This window comes from Esox lucius, chromosome 14, assembly GCF_011004845.1.
Source record: "Esox lucius isolate fEsoLuc1 chromosome 14, fEsoLuc1.pri, whole genome shotgun sequence".
NCBI classification, from domain to species: domain Eukaryota; kingdom Metazoa; phylum Chordata; class Actinopteri; order Esociformes; family Esocidae; genus Esox; species Esox lucius.
In genome coordinates, this window is record NC_047582.1 from 6887787 (window position 1) to 6906374 (window position 18588).

An 18588-nucleotide genomic window follows, 5' to 3' on the forward strand; every position below is an offset into this window, starting at 1 on the left:
TGAGTGAGGAACAGAAGCGTTCAATTTGCAGTGGTCTCTTAATTTTAACCCTTCTGTTCCTCACTGAAAACATTCCTTTTCGACTTTTTTTGAAAGGAAAGAAAAGGTAATAACAGAGACATTTTTTGCCAAGCAACAAGGAAACTACACATGACAACAAAAAACAACATTTAAACAAGAACGCACACAACCATATCAAAAGCAACCATACTTGTCCTTTTAGCAATGCTTTAAAATCACTTAAAAACTTAAGGCGTTCAAGCCTGGCCTCATTTTACAGCTTATTCCACTTCTGCAGGGTTTGGAAATGAAAGTTTTTTTAACCTAATTTAAAAAGGTACTTTTGGCATATCTAGTCGTGTCCCTTTATTATCCTGCTGTATTTGATTGATTAAAGCCATGGCTTCACACTAGGGGTACTCGGATCCTTGGGGAGGCTTGGTCTATGCACAAGGGGTACTTGTGAAGACTTCAGAGACCATAGGCTTACTGGTAAGATGCACATGAGGGGCAAAATGCGCCTCAGGGCTACTCAGTGCAAACTTCAGCTAGTGGTACAGAAACCAAATCAAGTTAGGAATCACTGTTTTGACATAGGGTAAGTCTCAATAGAGAACGATTTAATTGACAACCAATGTAAATTCTTGGCATATAATTTTCACATTTTATTTGAGTAATCTATTCCCATACACATCCATTTCCTAATAATCTATCTGGTTTACCCAGATTTAGCTAGAATAAAATACAATACAATCAAATCTCTTGATTGCATTATCTGAAAAGTGTAAAACTGTAAAAGTGTGTGTGATTATTTAAAAGATTAGGGAACAGAATGTGTATCTCTGCAGATATGTGCAAAACTACAAAGAGCGCTGCACTATTGCTTTATTATTCAACACAAAACAGATTGATTGTTTGTTACTTTCCTTTACAACATTTTCCATAGGCCTTCATAATAGTCCCACTTAGTATGCTCTAGGATTTTGTACCAGTCAGGTTAAAATATTATCCCTTTTATGACAAGGTCAACATGATTCCTCTGACCTCACCGCCTCTCTAAGATAAGATGACTCTTTGGCAAAAGACAACAAATGCAAATTTCTCCTATGCTCACAATGCTAATTATTCAAACACACCAGCAGAAAACACAAATGAATGTCAAATCTATTCTTCCATTTTATCCACGGGAGATCTGTTTTCTCCAGTTGGTTGCTATGGAGACATGTATTTACATGCCTTTGAACTGTTTCATGATGGATAGGAGGTGCTCGCTTCGTTTCTGGATGTTTCCCTGCTCCTCTTTTAGTCTTTCTTGCTCCTGCACAATATCCTCCTTGAAAATCATAAGAGGAAAATAATTTGTTTGGATGGCTTTTGACATTACACTTCAGTTCAAAAGCACATTGGTGTATTCATTTTTGGACTGCCACCTTTTCTAAACAGAAGTAGAATTTTATGCAGCCAATATTATGTCACACACTGTTCAAGCCAATAATGACGTGATCCTCCACTATCAATTAAACTGAATTGAATACCTATTTGCATGAGTTAGAATGGCCTAGAAACTCTCAATTCCTATTCATGTTTATAGCGCTGTGAAGGGGGTGTGTGTGTGTCTGTGTGTTACGGCGACGAACCCTGAGTTTACACAGCTCCTTCCTCTCCTTGTCATTCTCCTCTGCCCGTGCACGTAGCCAGTTCTCATTCTGGGCTCTGTGTCTCTCCAACATTTCCTGTAGTTCCTGAAATAGCCCACAACGTACAAAGGTTTCAGAATACTTCCTGTAAAATTATTTTTGCAAAATGTGTTGATTAACAGGCTACAAGGCAAACTTTCGTAAAGATCCATATTGAGAGAATGAATGGAAGGAAATATGTATGAATGATAATTAAACTAAGACTGATACATTACTGCCTCTTGTTGCAGGTGTTGGGCTTGGAGAGCTTCTCTCTCATACTTAAGAGCTGCGGTAGCTTGAGCAAGCTCTGACCTTTCTCTACGGGAAAGAATTCATGAATTAATAAAATAATTAATGAACGAATAAGCCATACTTTGAACCAAGACTGAACCATTATACCCGTCAAGCTTTTGGAACTCTTGGTCAAGCATTGAGAACGCTTTATGGATCATTTCCAAGGCATGGCATCGGACAGCGTTGAAGTCTCTGTGGGCTGTGACCTAGTGATTCAACAGCAGGTCAGTGACAATACAGACTATGGGGTTAGAAAAAACACTAACGTCTATGGTGGCAAATGCCAATCTCTGCCTATATTAAGGCCTTGTGCACATTTTCTGAATATAACCCACCTGTGCAGAGGCAGCTGCACCCGTCCTCATAGAAAACGAAGACGGAGACTTACTGAGCTCATACTTTACGTTGGGGACTTTAGTTGGTGTGAAACTGAGCAGAGAAGAGTGAAATAGCTTTGTGAAAACTGAAACTTAATTTGAATAACTGTAAGTGCCTGCCGGGAGAAAATGAAACACAGCACGAACTGAAACAAACGTTGGAGAAAGAGAGCACTATGTTAATACGTTTGAATAGGATAGCTACAGCAAGCGGAAATACTAAAACACTCACCCATGACTGACTCCCTGAAGCCCAAACTCAGACAGAATTTCCTTCATCACTAGTAAAATGATCAAAAGGGAATGTACCACTGTTTAAGTCAAATATTTGTTAAATCATATATTTAACAATTAGTCCTGAGAGGTTATAACACTTTAAAATGGTCGAAGAAATAAGTTAATGTGTAAAGGAATGGCAAAGAAGTACCCAAGTATTGGAAATATTTGGAATTGACATAGGCTGTGTTACCTGGCTGTCTTTCTGATGGGTTTATCAATTTCATCACCTTCAGGTCATTGAATTCTTGTTCTTCATTTTTGCCACCAAATATATATATCTGCATGATATTAACACGCGATCATTAAGACAGAAAGAGAGACAAACAGACAGATGTGCCAGCACCCACAATGGCAGAACCAAACACACACATATTTTGTTTTTCTATCTGTGTTGAACACAGTAAATTCTTCCTAGTCAGGACCTAATTATCAGGTTTTCCAATCTTTGTGGGAACTTCTGGTCCCAGTATGTATTGTTAGATCTGGATCACACACACACACAAGCAGAAAAACACACATACAAACATATACACACACATGGCTATGGAGGATGAAGGCAGTGTGGTCATGACGTGGGGTGGGAGGAATCCCCACATAGAGAGGCACCTTCCACTTCATTTTAGCTGGAGGACAGGGCCACAGTAAAACGATAAAGGGGAAGAGTCTATTAGTCTATTAGTTCTGAGATAAACCTTAGGTTAACATGTGTTCTAAATTCAAACCAACTAAAAGCACTACTACTGAATAGAAGTTTGTGCCACAACTTCTAGCTCACGGGGGCGATAAACGTTCAGAACGCCAATGCCCACGTTAATGTTGTGAGACCTGAGATAATGCTAATTGACTTACCAATGCTTAATTTGTTAATCTCATTTGTTGAAGTTACTGTTCCATCCTGACTGATGCATTTGCCGCCAAACAAGTAAATATCCTGAGTGGAACAAGAATAAAATAAGAACATGAGGACATTAAAACACCTAACTGAAGGAAGAGATTTATTCTTCCCAGCCTGCTGTTGCCTGGCAATATCCTTGTCACCGGGTGTATTTTTAGTCGGTAGTGAGGGAGCGGTGTGATGATAATACCTTGTCATGGTGAGCCGTGAGGGTCTGGCCGGCGCAGGCCAGTGGTGACTCCCCCTTCACATCGTACCTCTGCCACACAAGGGTATCTGAGAATCAGAGGTCACTTCAGATCATTTCAGCCCATTTGGACAATTCTACTGTGAAGCAAAGAATGCACTATTGTAGTTACAGCGGTTTACTGTTGGGGATTACGTGAATAATGCATGAACAAGTTGCCTGGGAGTCAAGTTGAGCCCCATTCTGACGAGTGCACTGTGACATTAAAAATGCACGTCCGATGTCACAAAACGTTCTTATCATGTCACAATGATTAAATTATTGTGTTGTCAGTTTTATGGGTTGACTGAAATCTAGAAGTTAACCACTGTGAAGGTCAGTTTAGATCCCCATGCAACATCTTTACAGTGGGGAGAACACTGCAGGTTTTCCCACTTACAAAGCATGTATTCTATAATTTGTATCATAGGTACTCTTCAACTGTGAGTGAAGGAATCTAAAACCAAAATCCAGAAAATCACATTGTATGATTAATTTAAGTAATTAATTTGCATTTTATTGCATGACATAAGTATTTGATACATCAGAAAAGCAGAACTTAATATTTGGTACAGAAACCTTTGTTTGCAATTACAGTGATCATACATTTCCTGTAGTTCTTGACCAGGTTTGCACACACTGCAGCAGGGATTTTGGCCCACTCCTCCATACAGACCTTCTCCAGATCCTTCAGGTTTCCGGGCTGTCGCTGGGCAATACAGCTTTTTAGCTCCCCCCAAATATTTTCTATTGGGTTCAGGTCTGGAGACTGGCTAGGCCACTCCAGGACCTTGAGACACTTCTTACGGAACCACTCCTTAGTTGCCCTGGCTGTGTGTTTCGGGTCGTTGTCATGCTGGAAGACCCAGCCACGACCCATCTTCAATGCTCTTACTGAGGGAAGGAGGTTGTTGGCCAAGATCTCGCGAAACATGGCCCCATCCATCCTCCCCTCAATACGGTGCAGTCGTCCTGTCCCCTTTGCAGAAAAGCATCCCCAAAGAATGATGTTTCCACCTCCATGCTTCAAGGTTGGGATGGTGTTCTTGGGGTTGTACTCATCCTTCTTCTTCCTCCAAATACGGCAAGGGGAGTTTAGACCAAAAAGCTCTATTTTTGTCTCATCAGACCAGATGACCTTCTCCCATTCCTCCTCTGGATCATCCAGATGGTCATTGGCAAACTTCAGACAAGCCTGGACATGCGCTGGCTTGAGCAGGGGGACCTTGCGTGCACTGCAGGATTTTAATCCATGATGGCGTAGTGTGTTACTAATGGTTTTCTTTGAGACTGTGGTCCCAGCTCTCTTTAGGTCATTGACCAGGTCCTGCCGTGTAGTTTTGGGCTGATCCCTTACCTTCCTCATGATCATTGATGCCCCACGAGGTGAGATCTTGCGTGGAGCCCCAGACCGAGGGAGATTGACCGTCATCATGAACCTCTTCCATTTTCTAATAATTGCCCCAACAGTTGTTGCCTTCTCACCAAGCTGCTTGCCTATTGTCCTGTAGCCCATCCCAGCCTTGTGCAGGTCTACAATTTTATCCCTGCTGTCCTTACACAGCTCTCTGGTCTGGGCCATTGTGGAGAGGTCGGCGTCTGTTTGATTGAGTGTGTGGACAGGTGTCTTTTATACAGGTAACGAGTTCAAACAGGTGCAGTTAATACAGGTAATGAGTGGACAACAGGAGGGCTTCTTAAAGAAAAACAAACAGGTCTGTGAGAGCCGGAATTCTTACTGGTTGGTGGGTGATCAAATACCTATGTCATGCAATAAAATGCAAATTAATTATTTTAAAATCATACAATGTGATTTTCTGGATTTTTGTTTTAGATTCCGTCTATCACAGTTGAAGTGTACCTATGATAAAATTACAGACCTTTACATGCTTTGTAAGTAGGAAAACCTGCAAAATTGGCAGTGTATCAAATACTTGTTCTCCCCACTGTAGGTACAAAAGCATTTATTTTTTTCCCCACATACACTCTCCTCACACAGACACACAACCGCAAACAAACTAAAAAACTAGAATGGACTGAGCCGACCACAGCACAACGATCCGCAGGGGGCACTGGACCCCAGTCTGGGACTGCCAATGGATGGTAAGCCAGATTCAGGGGGGACACTAGCATTTCTTCACCTGTGTTGAGAATGTGGACGTCATTGTGGTAGCAGCCATCCTCCGTGCACCCCCCAAACATGAACACTAGCTCACCGACAGCGGCGAACGTGTGGTTGTATCTACAAAGACAAAATGTCAATGACAGGGAAATTCTGTAGCAGGCTGTGCCTGCAAAGAGGGAACATGGCAACGAGAGACATTAAATTATAATGTACATTCCACAGGGATACCAGATTTTTTTGTTTTTGTTTTGTTATTAAACAACATAAATGAGAACTGAATGGAAGTGAATGCTGAAACTTGTTGTTAATAGTCTCTAAATCAGAGGCTGTGTTTGTAGTGCTGCAAAAACTATTAGAACCGCAATACAGCTGGGCGTCTTTGGAAAGGTAACTATTGAAACCTGCCAAGTACTGGGGAGCTTTATTGAAAGACAGATGGCATTCAGATGCAGTTTCACATGAGGTTGCCCCTCACTCTGTTGCTGGCTGTTTCCATCACAGATAATAGAACAGTAGATGTGCTGGTGTCTTAGAGCCCCTATGAATCAGAATGGAGCAATTTTACAGCCATCTTACCTGGGACCTGCTCTCAACAATCTACAATATAAACATATGGTAGAAGTGGCATTTCAGTTTTTATAAGTTACATTCCCTTAATAATATATAAACTGAACAAAATTATAAACGCAACACTTTTGTTTTTGCCCCGATTTATCATGAGCTGAACTCAAAGATCTAAGACTTTCTCTATGTACACAAAAGGCCTATTTCTCTCAAATATTGTTCACAAATCTGTCTAAATCTGTATTAGTGAGCACTTCTCCTTAGCCGAGATAATCCATCCACTCACAGGTGTGGCATATCAAGATGATGATTAGACAGCATGATTATTGCACAGGTGTGCCTTAGGCTGGCCAGAATAAAAGGCCACTCTAAAATGAGCAGTTTCACTGCATTGGGGGGGTCTGGAGGGTTCCGAAAGTTGCTGGATATTGGCAGGACCTGGAACATGCTGTTGTACACGCCGATCCAGAGCATCCCAAACATATTCAATGGGTGAGTGTGCTGGCCATGCAAGAACTGGGATGTTTTCAGCTTCCAGGAATTGTGTACAGTGATGGTCGTGGATGAATGGCACAACAATGGGCCTCAGGAACTCGTCACGGTATCTTTGTGCATTCAAAATGCCATCAATAAAATGCACCTGTGTTCGTTGTCCATAACGCACGCCTTGTGCTGTGTGATGAAACTGCACATTTTAGAGTAGCCTTTTATTGTGGCCAGCCTAAGGCACACCTGTTCAATAATCATGCTGTCTAATCAGCATCTTGATATTCCACACCTGTGAGGTGGATGGATTCTCTCAGCAAAGGAGAAGTGCTCACTAACACAGATCTAGACAGATTTGTGAACAATATTTGAGAGAAATAGGCCTTTTGTGTACATAGAGAAAGTCTTAGATCTTTGAATTCAGCTCATGATAAATGGGGGCAAAAACAAAAGTGTTGCGTTTATTATTTTGTTCAGTGTAAATAGCCACTGTCATGCACAGCATAACGCATAAAATGACTGTACTTTTCAGAATATTAACAAACCATCCATTTGAAATTGTTTTCAATCATTTATTAATTTAAGAGTACAAAATGGCTATGGTCTAATGCAGTGGTTCCCAACCTTATCCAGTTACTGCACCACTGACAGAATTTTTCTCTGCTTGGATTACCCCTGGAATACCCCCTCATGTTAATTTCACTCGTAAGCCTATGGTGTCATGAGTATTTTCAAGTACCCCCTTTGGAGAGGCCAAGTACCCCCAGGGGTCCTAGTACTGCTGGTTGAGAAACACTAGTCTAATGTACGGTACAGTAGGAAGATACAAGATACTACTTAAAATGCAGTGGAAATTTATATTTATTTATTTCCAAACATAACAATTAACTGTACATAAATTATAATACATGTATGTATTTGTATAAACATATAAATATTATAATTTAATTGTAGAAATCACTATTTTAGTAACAGCTTACTGAATTTGGTATGCTAACAATAGCTTAGTAAACGGAGGACAGAAATAGGAGTAAAGGGGCTACTTTTTTGTGGCTACCCAACATCGCCATCTGCTGATTATATACAGTAATAACGTTTTTCTATTAAAACGATTTCAAAAACGTAGTGCAACATTAATTCACACTTGTCTGTAGCAAGCTAGCTGACACCGTTAATACAAATTTAAAAAACAGAATTCTGGTACTGAAAAGTTACGTAGCTCAACAGCTACGGTTAGGCTGGATTAGCTTTCTTGTTCATTGATTAAAAACATGATATGTAAAGTTAAGTATATTATGGTACATTTCTACACTATTACCAATGCGTTTCCCACCTCCTATGTATCGTTCATCCTTTTTCTGGACAAAATTACTGCTGCACAAAATACCACCATAACCAGTGTTAAGTGGTTTGTCTTTTCCGAACTGGTCCCAGGTAAGATGGCGGAGTTTTTGAGACGTCGGATAGAACTATATGTCCCATCTATGGTTGCCATCCTACGGTGCCATGGCAACCTGCTACGCGCACTGCAATGGAACGAAGCACAACTAACAAACAAGGATTCGGGCGCTCTAAACTAGCTGAACCCAGCCATTGTAAAGATCCTTTCAAAAATAGTATTTTTAAATGAAATTGTTAGCTACGTTCTGTAATGTGAGACCAACGATTAAACTGTGTTTTGTTAATTAAGTAAATTACCTTGCAGATGGTAGAGTCCCAGTGGTCTTGACAGGGGTCCAGTTCAGAGACACTGAAAAACAAGCATTCATACTCTGAACCAAAACGACATGTGTATTACATGCATAATTATTACCCTTGATCAAAGTTTGATCAAAACTAAACCATAGATTCAGAGTAATTTACTTCTTAATTTGTAGGTTCGTCCAGTAGATACGGCCTGACTGCAACAGCATCACATATTTGATTAGTTCTTACATATCAGTGGATACAAGTATTTTGCTATGCTTTCCAGTCACCATACCTCCATAACAACTCATGCTGAACTGTGTTGAACATCATGAGGTCATCAGTCGGGACCCCGTCTAGAAGCCCTCCATAGACATAGATATTGTCTCCCATGGATACGGAGCAGTGTCTGACAGTTCTGAGAGACACACCCCCTATGGTGAGCCGCTCCCATTCCAGATTCACTAGATTCCGATAAAACAACAGGATATATAATTTGGCTTTATAAAAATATGTGGTTTTACCAATTTAGGTAGGGGGCATCACCAAAAAAGAATACTTTGGTTTCTGTTTCTTTATTATTAGAATAAAAATTATGTTTAAACAGCACCAAAAAGCCATGAAAGACCCCCACCCACCAAAAAAAGTGTACTAAAAAGCTTTTACCAATCATGTATTATAAGTATATACATGTATGAAATAAGTGGATCCATTTGAACACACTGTTAAGTACTATTTTACAATTTTAATACTATTTTGTTAGCCGAAGTACAACATAACTGGTTCCAAAATAATACACTTGGGTAAGTATACTGCTTTTTTGGCTTGTGTAGACTCCCAGCCCTGGAATCTTACCTATGTCAAAACAATAGACTCCAGGAAGACATTCTCCAGCCTGTGGATTGGACACTCCTCCAAACAGATAGAGCTTGCCTTTGACCAAACTAGAGAGAAAATAGATATAACAGGACAAAAATGTACAGGATGTATTGTACAGTATGGCGGTATAAAGTATGTGTTGAACAATATGGCTGTTTAAACTGTAAACTTTACAGTATGGCTGGGTACCTAAAGTATGTGTTGTACAGTAGGCCTAATTGTTAATCATCATGTGTTGTGTGTCTCAACAGATGACTTATTAATTTGTCCAAGATAGACCTGAAAACCAATAACATACAGTAATAGTGTTGTGGAATTGTATGAATGTACGCCTGTTATGTTTAGATCATAACAGAACATTTCTTTATCTGTGCACAGGAAGTCACATTCTGTCTAAGCGTGACAGTCATTAGCCAATGGGCTTACGGTACTGTGTTGTGCATTCTGGATTGCAATGTCTATAAAGTAGTGGTACGACACAAGGTTTCCGGAGATGCAGCGTGACCAATATGTACCAGAACACTCACCACACATCAGCTTTGAGGGGTAGAGGTGAGGACGGACATGTGGTGATGAGAGAGACAATTAGGAGGCCATGATGGGAATATGGTTAGGTTGAAAATGTGGCCATGACACCTGGGTAAAAACCCATACTCTACATTATAACTGCCTTAAAAGGATATCAGATATCAGAATGTTCTCTCAAAGATCACCCCAGATGAGGTAGCAATTCAGGCCTGGGATGTACTGTGCAATACATCCTGTGCCACCAACAACTGTGATTGCATCTCACTGTATGTTCCTTGGTGAAAACATCCAGTATGCGGCAGTCCTGTGGGCGAAAATGCCTTGTTGATGCTAGAGGTCAGAGGAGAATGGGCCGACTGATTCAAGTTGATAGAAAGAGCAAATAACCACTCGTTACAACCGAGGTATGCAGCAAAGCATTTGTGAAGCCACAACACGCACAACCTTGAGGCGGATGGGCTACAACAGCAGAAGACCCCACCGGGTACCACTCATCTCCACAAATAGGAAAAAGAGGCTACAATTTGCACGAGCTCATCAAAATTGGACAGTTAAGACTGGAAGAATGTTGCCTGTTCTGATGACTCTCGATTTCTGTTGAGACATTCAGATGGTAGAGTCCGAATTTGGCGTAAACAGAATGAGAACATGGATCCATCATGCCTTGTTACCACTGTGCAGGCTGGTGGTGGTGTAATGGTGTGGGGGATGTTTTCTTGGCACACTTTAGGCCCCTTAGTGCCAATTGTTGCCTTGTTTAAATGCCACAGCCTACCTGAGCATTGTTTCCCTTTATGACCACCATGTACCCATCCTCTGATGGCTACTTCCAGCAGGATAATGCACCATGTCACAAAGCTCGAATCATTTCAAATTGGTTTCTTGAACATGACAATGAGTTCACTGTACTGAAATGGCCCCCACAGTCACCAGATCTCAACCCAATAGAGCATCTTTGGGATGTGATGGAACGGGAGCTTCGTGCCCTGGATGTGCATCCCACAAATCTCCATCAACTGCAAGATGCTATCCTATTAATATGGGCCAACATTTCTAAAGAATGCTTTCAGCACCTTGTTGAATCAATGCCACGTAGAATTAAGGCAGTTCTGAAGGCGAAAGGGGGTCAAACACAGTATTAGTATGGTGTTCCTAATAATCCTTTAGGTAAGTGTATGCTCTTAACACAACTGAAATGCAAAATAATTTCTTGGAATGGAGTCAAGACTACTGAGTCTTAAAGGACAGAGTCTTAAAGAGGAAAATGACGCAAGTCTGCAGGCAGTTCAACAGAGTTTGTGTATTATTTTTTTCTTGTGGGGCAGTCAGTTTTAGGAAATGGTGCAAATTATTTACAGTCAGTTATTATGCTGAGGGGGAAAGTATCTTAGTTGTTAGAGCATCTGACCAGTAACAGAAAAGTTACTAGATCAAATCCCAGAGCCGCCTAGGTTAAAAATCAGTCACTCTGTCCCTGAGTAAAGCCGTTAAACTTAAATTGCTGTAAATGTTTCCAACTTACCTGGAGAAAAAAAACACCCTATATTACAGTTTTAAGAAAGGTAATCTTTACAGTAGCTTGTTTCATTGTTGCTACATTTAAAAAGTATTTCAAGACCTGCTCCCACATCTTGCTGAATAGAGGAAATAATAATGACATGTACCACATACTTGATGTCCGCCGTTAGATGACAGTGAGTTTTAATAACTTTCTAGTATACATCATGTCTGGTAATTGTTCATGTATGTCTAATGAAACATTATTTAAATATTTCTGTTGTGTCTATTTAGGTGGGAAACTAGATTTCTGCATTTCATTCAAGTGGTTTAGACCAGAGGGAAGAGAAACCCCCCTACTGACCTTCCAACAGAACTTCCAGCAGTATCTGGTTTCCCATCCTGGGACTGATCAGGACCAGCCTTAGCTATAGATAGGCAGATGGCCTAGTGGATAGATAATCATACCGGTATCCAAAAGATGGCAAAATCAAACCTCTGAGTGGGCAAGGTAAATCCTTTGTTGTTTTTTCCTTGAGCAAGACAGATAACCCTAATAGCTCACAGTTCATTGCTATAAATGAGAATGGGTTTTTAGCCAACTTACCTGGTAAAATTGTACTGTACCAGTTATACGTTAGGACACACCTACTCATTCAAAGGTATTACATTTTTTTACTATTTTCCAAATTGTAGAATAATAGTGAAGACATTAAAACTATGAAATTATGCATATTGAATATGCATATCTTCAAAGTAGCAAGCCTTTGCCTTGGTGACAGCTTTGCACCCTCTTGGCATTCTCTCAACCAGCTTCTTGATGTAATCACCCCAAATATTTTTCTAACAGTCTTGAAGGAGTTCCCACATGGGCTGAGCACTTGTTGGCTGCTCTTCACTCTGCGGTCCAACTCATGCCAACCATCTCAATTTGGTTAAGGTCGGGTGTTTGTGGAGGCCAGGTCATCTGATGCAGACCATCACTTGGTCAGATAGACATTGCACAGCCTGGAGGTGTGTTTTGGGTCATTGTCCGGTTGAAAAATGTATGAAAGTCCCATTAAGAGCAAACCAAATGGGATTCAGAATGCTGTTATAGCCATTCTGGTTGAGTGTGCCTTGAACTAAATAAATCACTGACAGTGTCGAGCGAGCAAAGCAACCCCACAAGCAAAGCAACAGCACACCATCATCCTTTCACCTTGCTTCTCTGTGGGAACCTCACATATGGAGATACGTTCACCCATTGCATCTCACAAAGACACAGTGGTTGGAACCAAACCTCTAAAACGTTGTGTCATTTCGTGTTTTCTTTTCAGCAATTCAACCATGAAGGTCGGATTCATGCAGTCTCCTCTGAACAGTTGATGTTGAGATGTGTTTGTTACTTGAACTTGGTGAATCATCTATTTGGGCTGCAATCTGAGGTGCAGTTAATTGCTGATTTCTGATGCTGGTACCTCTAATGATCTTATCCTCTGCAGCAGAGGGAACTCTGGGTGTTCCTTTCCTGTGACGGTCCTCACTAGAGCTAGTTTCAACATAGCACTTGATGTTTTTTGCGACTGCACTTGACGAAACTTAAAAAGTTCTTGACATTTTCCAGATTGACTTACTTTCAAGTAATGATGGACTGTCGTTTCTTTTATTCGCTTATTTGTGCTGTTCTTACCATAATATGGACTACTACAGTACAGACATAAGGATGGTCTTCTGTATAACAACCCTACCTTGTCACAACATAACAGATTGGCTAAAACACATTAAGAGGGAAATACATTTCACAAATTAACTTTTAAGAAGGCACAACTGTTAATGGAAATGCATTCCTGGTGACTACCTCATGAAGTTGTTTGAGAGAATGCAAAGAGTGTGCAAAGCTGTCATCATGGCAAAGGCTAGCAAATTTGAAGAATCTAAAATATGAAATGTATTTTGATCTGTTGAAAACTTTTTGGTTACTGCGTGATTCCATATGTTATTTCATAGTTTTGATGTCATCACTTATATTCTACAATGTGGAAAATAGAAAAAGTTCAGAAATACCTTTGAATGAATAGGTGTGTCCAAACTTTAGCATGGTACTGCATATCAATTACCAAAGTGTGTGTCCTTCTCTTGCTGAGGGTACAGCCCCATTCTGTGGCATCACTTCCCATGTTATGTGATATGGTGACACTAGAAAGACAACACAGTTTGTAGAGTGACGTGAGTAACCAATATAACCAAAGGGAATTTGGTGAGTAACCAAAGGGAATTATGATTCATCCAGGCCGTCACCATGGGATTTTGTCATAGCATGCACGTGTTTTGTTTAGCTCTTAAAGTCGTCAAATGCTGTACCTGTGAGCATGTAGAAGTCGTTCATGCATACAGACGAGTCCTCCTGGAACATAGGGAACATCTACTTTTATGTTGATAAGGATGTTCCACTGTAGATTTACCAATACAATGAAGGTAGTGTGATTTACCTCCTCAGACCTGGTGGACACTCCTCCAAAAAGGAAAGCTAGATCCCCAGCCACAGTTATTGCATGGCCATGCCTGGTGAGGTGGAGATGTGGACATTGAAAAATTTACATGAAAACAACACTATTCTGTCTGCTTCTGGGGGGACATGTTAGGCTGAGTAAAGAGAAAAACTGTAGAGCATGCCTGAGGTTATGCTGAGAGAAAAACTGAGCTGGCACTGAAAAATTCACACAGTCTTACCTGGGACTTGGTGGTTCACCTTTCATTTCCTTGTCAACCCAGTGTCCACTTGCTAAGGCCATTCTGTCTATTGAGACAAGTGGGTCTTAATGTTTTCAGAATGTTTGTATTGATACAGCAGGCTACGCTACCGTAAGGATTGTGATGAAAAGGATTTGGCGTCAGGTGATCCTAGTGGAGTTTGCTGGCTATGCAGTCTGTTATACTAAGCTACCTTTCTAATTAATGTAAACTGGACACCCTCGTTGCCTAGCAATGACCACAAACAGACCTTATGGAGCACAAAATAAACCAAAGTATTTAATTTAACGTCTGACCCACTCGGGTCTACACACCTTATGGAAAACATGTAACAGAAATGTATCGTTGACAAATTTGTACATTTTAAGACAATACAGTATCCATCCAGACTCCGAATATTATTTTAAATAATTGTTCACAACACAAATTTCTTATTAGGCTATGTTATGTTTTGCTCGTTCTGCCCTTTTAATTAAATAAATGTAAACAGAAATAAATGTTTTATTGGGATCACAGATGATAATAAACAATTACACGTGGTTTCCGGGTAGGCTTCTGTAGGCTGTCCAGCTAGTGGTTACAGAAAGAAGCGCTGTTTGCCATGAATCTGTTCTAAGACCAGCTTTCCAAACATTCGGGCCGCATCAAGCCGTAAAAACGAGGCACTGATCCGCAGTCAGTCTTCAGCCCGTCTAATCTTCCGTCGCTGTTGTGTGCTCACTACCTTGTCTTCCGCACAGAGGGATTCGACAGGACGTGTTGACGTGTGCAATATCCATTTTGTAAATTTGCCGGTATTGTCAGTTCGGTACGAATATTGCGTTACTAACACGTTATTTAATAACCGTTAGCCTTTCAAGGCTAAACCAGAAGGCATCCTGGAAGAAGCGGGTGCGCCGAAGATTCCTACCCAACATGGATTCTATGTAACTCCTGCGAAATGTAACGAGGAGATGGCTCCGGGGGAGAAAGATCACCAGGGTACCAACCATATAGTCTTGGTCAAGAAAATTATCATGAAAGATGAGCCCACGGTATGTGAATGAATAGTCTTATTTCGGTATATTATTTATAGTAACCGGGAATGTAGCGAATGGCCAATGTAACAATTAACCGATTTTCAAATACTAAACCGACGGCTCATCAGCTGTGAGCGCGCCTGCGGTAAGCTATGACATAATAAGCCGACATTATGCGCTGGAGATACCTTGCAAAAAAGAAACGGTTTTGTCTGTGTACAACGGTGTACAGTGAACCATAGTTTTTCGCAAAGACTATTGCCAGACATTTTTTAAATCTGGACCAGTGTGTAATGAATTTATCCATAAGGAAATGAAGTACATTATAACGTTTAGGTATTACAAGGACGCGGTGAATACATTGAGGTTTCGGGTCGCAGAAGGCCTAGCTGCGGATATCTTATTGAAGCATTCTGTTTTGCCGCTGCCTTTGCGGGGTTTTTACATAACGTCGCCTGGCTGCCTCCCAACGTAATCTGTTTGCATGAAAATACACACATTTATTAATAGACAGGGTGGATGTTTGAAAAGCAACATTTTTCAGTTTGTAGGTATTGCACTTGAAATTGTATTTTAAGTGTAACATTTAATCCAGGCTGCATTTCGCTAAAGAAATAAACACAAAGCACATCAACCATTACCCTTTCATGAACTGTTGGTGTTGATGATGCTGGATGTGCTCCAGGCATGTTTGTGTCCCAGAGTGCACTCAGATTTAAATCTCACAGCTACATGCTAGCCAATAGCCTTCTATCAGGACACCAGAAATTGTTACCAGATTGCTACTTTTAATATCAAGGATGACTTAGACTTTTTTTTTTGCCAACATGAATGTGTAAGCCTTCCTTTTCTCCCAAAAGAATCAGAAGTAAATGTACACATACCTTGAATGTTACTTGGTGTGATGGTGTTGTTACTGGTAGACAACATATGGGCATAGAATACTCCATCTGCCCAAAGTTGACATGGATGCATGGATACTGGAGACAGTTATATCCAGTGAGTTGTGACTTAAAGATAATGGCATGTGGAAAGTGAGCATTATAATACACAGTACATGTATTTTCATTAGAAGTACATATTTACAGATAATCACAGTTCCAGTAAATGCATTCATCTAGACATAGGGAGATGAGCCAAGATGTGAGTGCAGTGTGATACTGCTGTTTAGTTAACAGTTTGCAGCAGTGATTGAATCTCTGTCAGGCCTGGATAACTGTATATCTAGTTTCACAGCTTGCTAGGTGATGATCACGTACTTCGCTTCTTGCGTTTCAGCAGGCTGAGATTGCAACCGCATCCCAAATTAAATACACAGAGGAACTCAGTGCATCTGCAGTGACCAACTGGGAGTAAAGGTCCCATCTCCAGTCAACACTGTTACATAACCAGCTATGTCTCAAGCTTCCCAAAGGCTGCCTGCATCATGCTGTGCTCTGAAGTAGCTGTAAGGGGCCTGTTCTAATCTATGCCATTGCCCATCCTAAAATACCATTCCCCAATGTCCTGTCTAGGAGATGCTGGCTATTTGGGTTTCTTCAAATAGCTTACTGACTGACTGATTCGCCTTGACAGAGAAGCAGACAAGGATTTTTACTCAATGAGAAATATCTATGGTATCAGAGAACAGAAGCCCACCACAGATCAATAAATACTTTCCATATTACGTCTGCTTCCAAATATTGCGGTTTACAGTTGTCCCAATATGGCGAGACACTCAAATGCAACAAACCTGATTTCAAATACTTTGTGGTTAGGCCTATGGTGAAATAGATTAGATTTTTTACATAACATTTTATTTTGGCCAACCTGTAAGATTGGCACATTTTTACAGTGTACATTAAAACATGGAAGTAAATAGGTTCATAGGTTTATGTCTGCCTTTCCTGTGGTTTGCAGTCGGGCCAGGGCATCGGCAGGCCCAGTGTCTCCCATGCTGTGGTGGTCATCTTCCTGGAGTTCTTTGCCTGGGGTCTCCTCACCACTCCTATGCTGACAGTGAGTTCCAGTTCCCTCTGGTCTGCATGTCTTTATTGGTCCATCGGTCTCCTTCTGCCTTCTACCTTGTCTGAGTCTGTTTAGGTATATCCTGGTCTACTCAGGGCCCTCTATATATTGATTCCACTGAGCTCCAATACTATTGAGAACAAGGCAAAGTGGGAGCTCATAAGGAATTAGGCAAATACTAATTGAGTAAGGGCCTTGGTGTTTTTGTCTTTCTCCCCCATCTCTCTCACTCACTCTCAGATAGTCTACATTCATCCTGCTCTCTTCTGTCAATCTATGTTCTCCTCTCTCGCCCTCCTGTTGGAATGGTCTAGTAAAAGGAACTTGTGGTTTAGTGACATTGTCTTTTAGCTGAGATTTCGAGGGTTTTTAAAAAACCACAAAGCTGACCACAAAGCTGTGTGTGTGACTGTTAAGAGTTTTTGACAGCTTCGCAGTAGAACAGCCTTATTAAAAAGTGCCCAAAATCTGTGGTTCTTTACAGGTTTTACATGAAACATTTCCACAGCACACCTTTCTCATGAATGGCCTCATTCAAGGGGTGAAGGTAAGATAAAAAAAAAACACTACGAAAGAACATTTAAGAATGACTGCAAACCATATATCTCCCCAAACAGATGTGGGTAATATCATTTGTTCATCATTGTTATGCTTTATCGAACCCCATTAGTTTCATCCATGAGCGATTGAACAAAATCAGCATTAATGTATATTATGTATTATAGCTCATCTACTTTTCACTATCTTATTATTTCATATCTACGGCATGTTTATTTTAGGTTACGGTAGGTTTATTATAGGTCATTTAAGAATGCAAGAGAGATGTCATTTTTAGTGCCGCCACTTGATTGTAATCAAGCTCAGCCTCATTTCCTCTAACGATCAACGTGCTTTCTCATAATGGGTTCCTGGTAACCCCCGGTTACCATGACGTTCTTAATAGAGGCCCCTCCCCCTCTTCACCCTCCTCCTCAACAGGGTCTTCTGTCCTTCATGAGTGCCCCTCTGATTGGTGCCTTGTCAGATGTGTGGGGCAGGCGGTCCTTCCTATTGGTCACTGTATTCTTCACCTGTGCCCCGATTCCTCTTATGAGACTCAGTCCCTGGTAAGGGTTTCCATTTCTTACTCCAAGAACAAAATACTGTTGTTTTGTTACATAATGAATAATTAACTATTTGGTTGGAATGGAACAATCAGTACATTTAAATCTAGATCTACCAACCTGTGAAGAATATACTTTATTGTCCCAATTTTGCACGCACCGCCATAGAGTTTTCAGTTTTACATGTTTCACTGAATTTTGTAAATTGCAC

At 40.7% G+C, this 18588-nt stretch overlaps 2 protein-coding genes across 3 annotated transcripts in view; one reads left to right on the forward strand and one right to left on the reverse strand.

The window, feature by feature from the left end:
• Positions 1-652: 652 nt before the first annotated feature.
• Positions 653-14379, reverse strand: zmp:0000001301 (rho GTPase-activating protein gacHH). Its single transcript, XM_034297088.1, has 17 exons — positions 14228-14379; positions 13987-14059; positions 13859-13919; positions 13615-13693; positions 9467-9555; positions 8929-9075; positions 8624-8675; positions 5892-5992; positions 3715-3800; positions 3479-3560; positions 2820-2907; positions 2583-2631; positions 2309-2402; positions 2079-2179; positions 1913-1997; positions 1638-1742; positions 653-1333 (listed from the first exon to the last, which is right to left on the reverse strand). Exons 1-11 carry the CDS (start codon positions 14287-14289, stop codon positions 2882-2884), a joined length of 858 nt encoding a protein of 285 aa, XP_034152979.1. The 5' UTR covers positions 14290-14379; the 3' UTR covers positions 653-1333; positions 1638-1742; positions 1913-1997; positions 2079-2179; positions 2309-2402; positions 2583-2631; positions 2820-2881.
• Positions 2123-18588, forward strand: part of mfsd14ba (major facilitator superfamily domain containing 14Ba) — a 28141-nt gene continuing 11675 nt past the window's right edge. The window contains exons 1-4 of one of the 2 annotated variants that reach the window (XM_020053712.3): positions 2123-2197; positions 17167-17265; positions 17759-17821; positions 18253-18380. In XM_020053712.3, coding sequence (XP_019909271.1) covers positions 2123-2197; positions 17167-17265; positions 17759-17821; positions 18253-18380 — 365 coding nt within the window. Of the gene's footprint in view, positions 2198-14783; positions 15283-17166; positions 17266-17758; positions 17822-18252; positions 18381-18588 lie in introns of those variants that run through there. The other variant, XM_010898278.5, reaches the window with a different exon arrangement.

What these genes read in the sequence shown, in the direction of transcription:
- zmp:0000001301 (XM_034297088.1), bottom strand. Translation starts at nt 14,289, where the DNA reads ATGGCCTTAGCAAGTGGACACTGGGTTGACAAGGAAATGAAAGGTGAA. An exon ending in CGTCCACATTCTCAACACAG is followed by an intron (nt 3,801 to 5,891) that starts GTGAAGAAATGC and finishes TCTGATTCTCAG; the next exon opens with ATACCCTTGTGTGGCAGAGG. An exon ending in GATTAACAAATTAAGCATTG is followed by an intron (nt 2,908 to 3,478) that starts GTAAGTCAATTA and finishes AATATCATGCAG; the next exon opens with ATATATATATTTGGTGGCAA.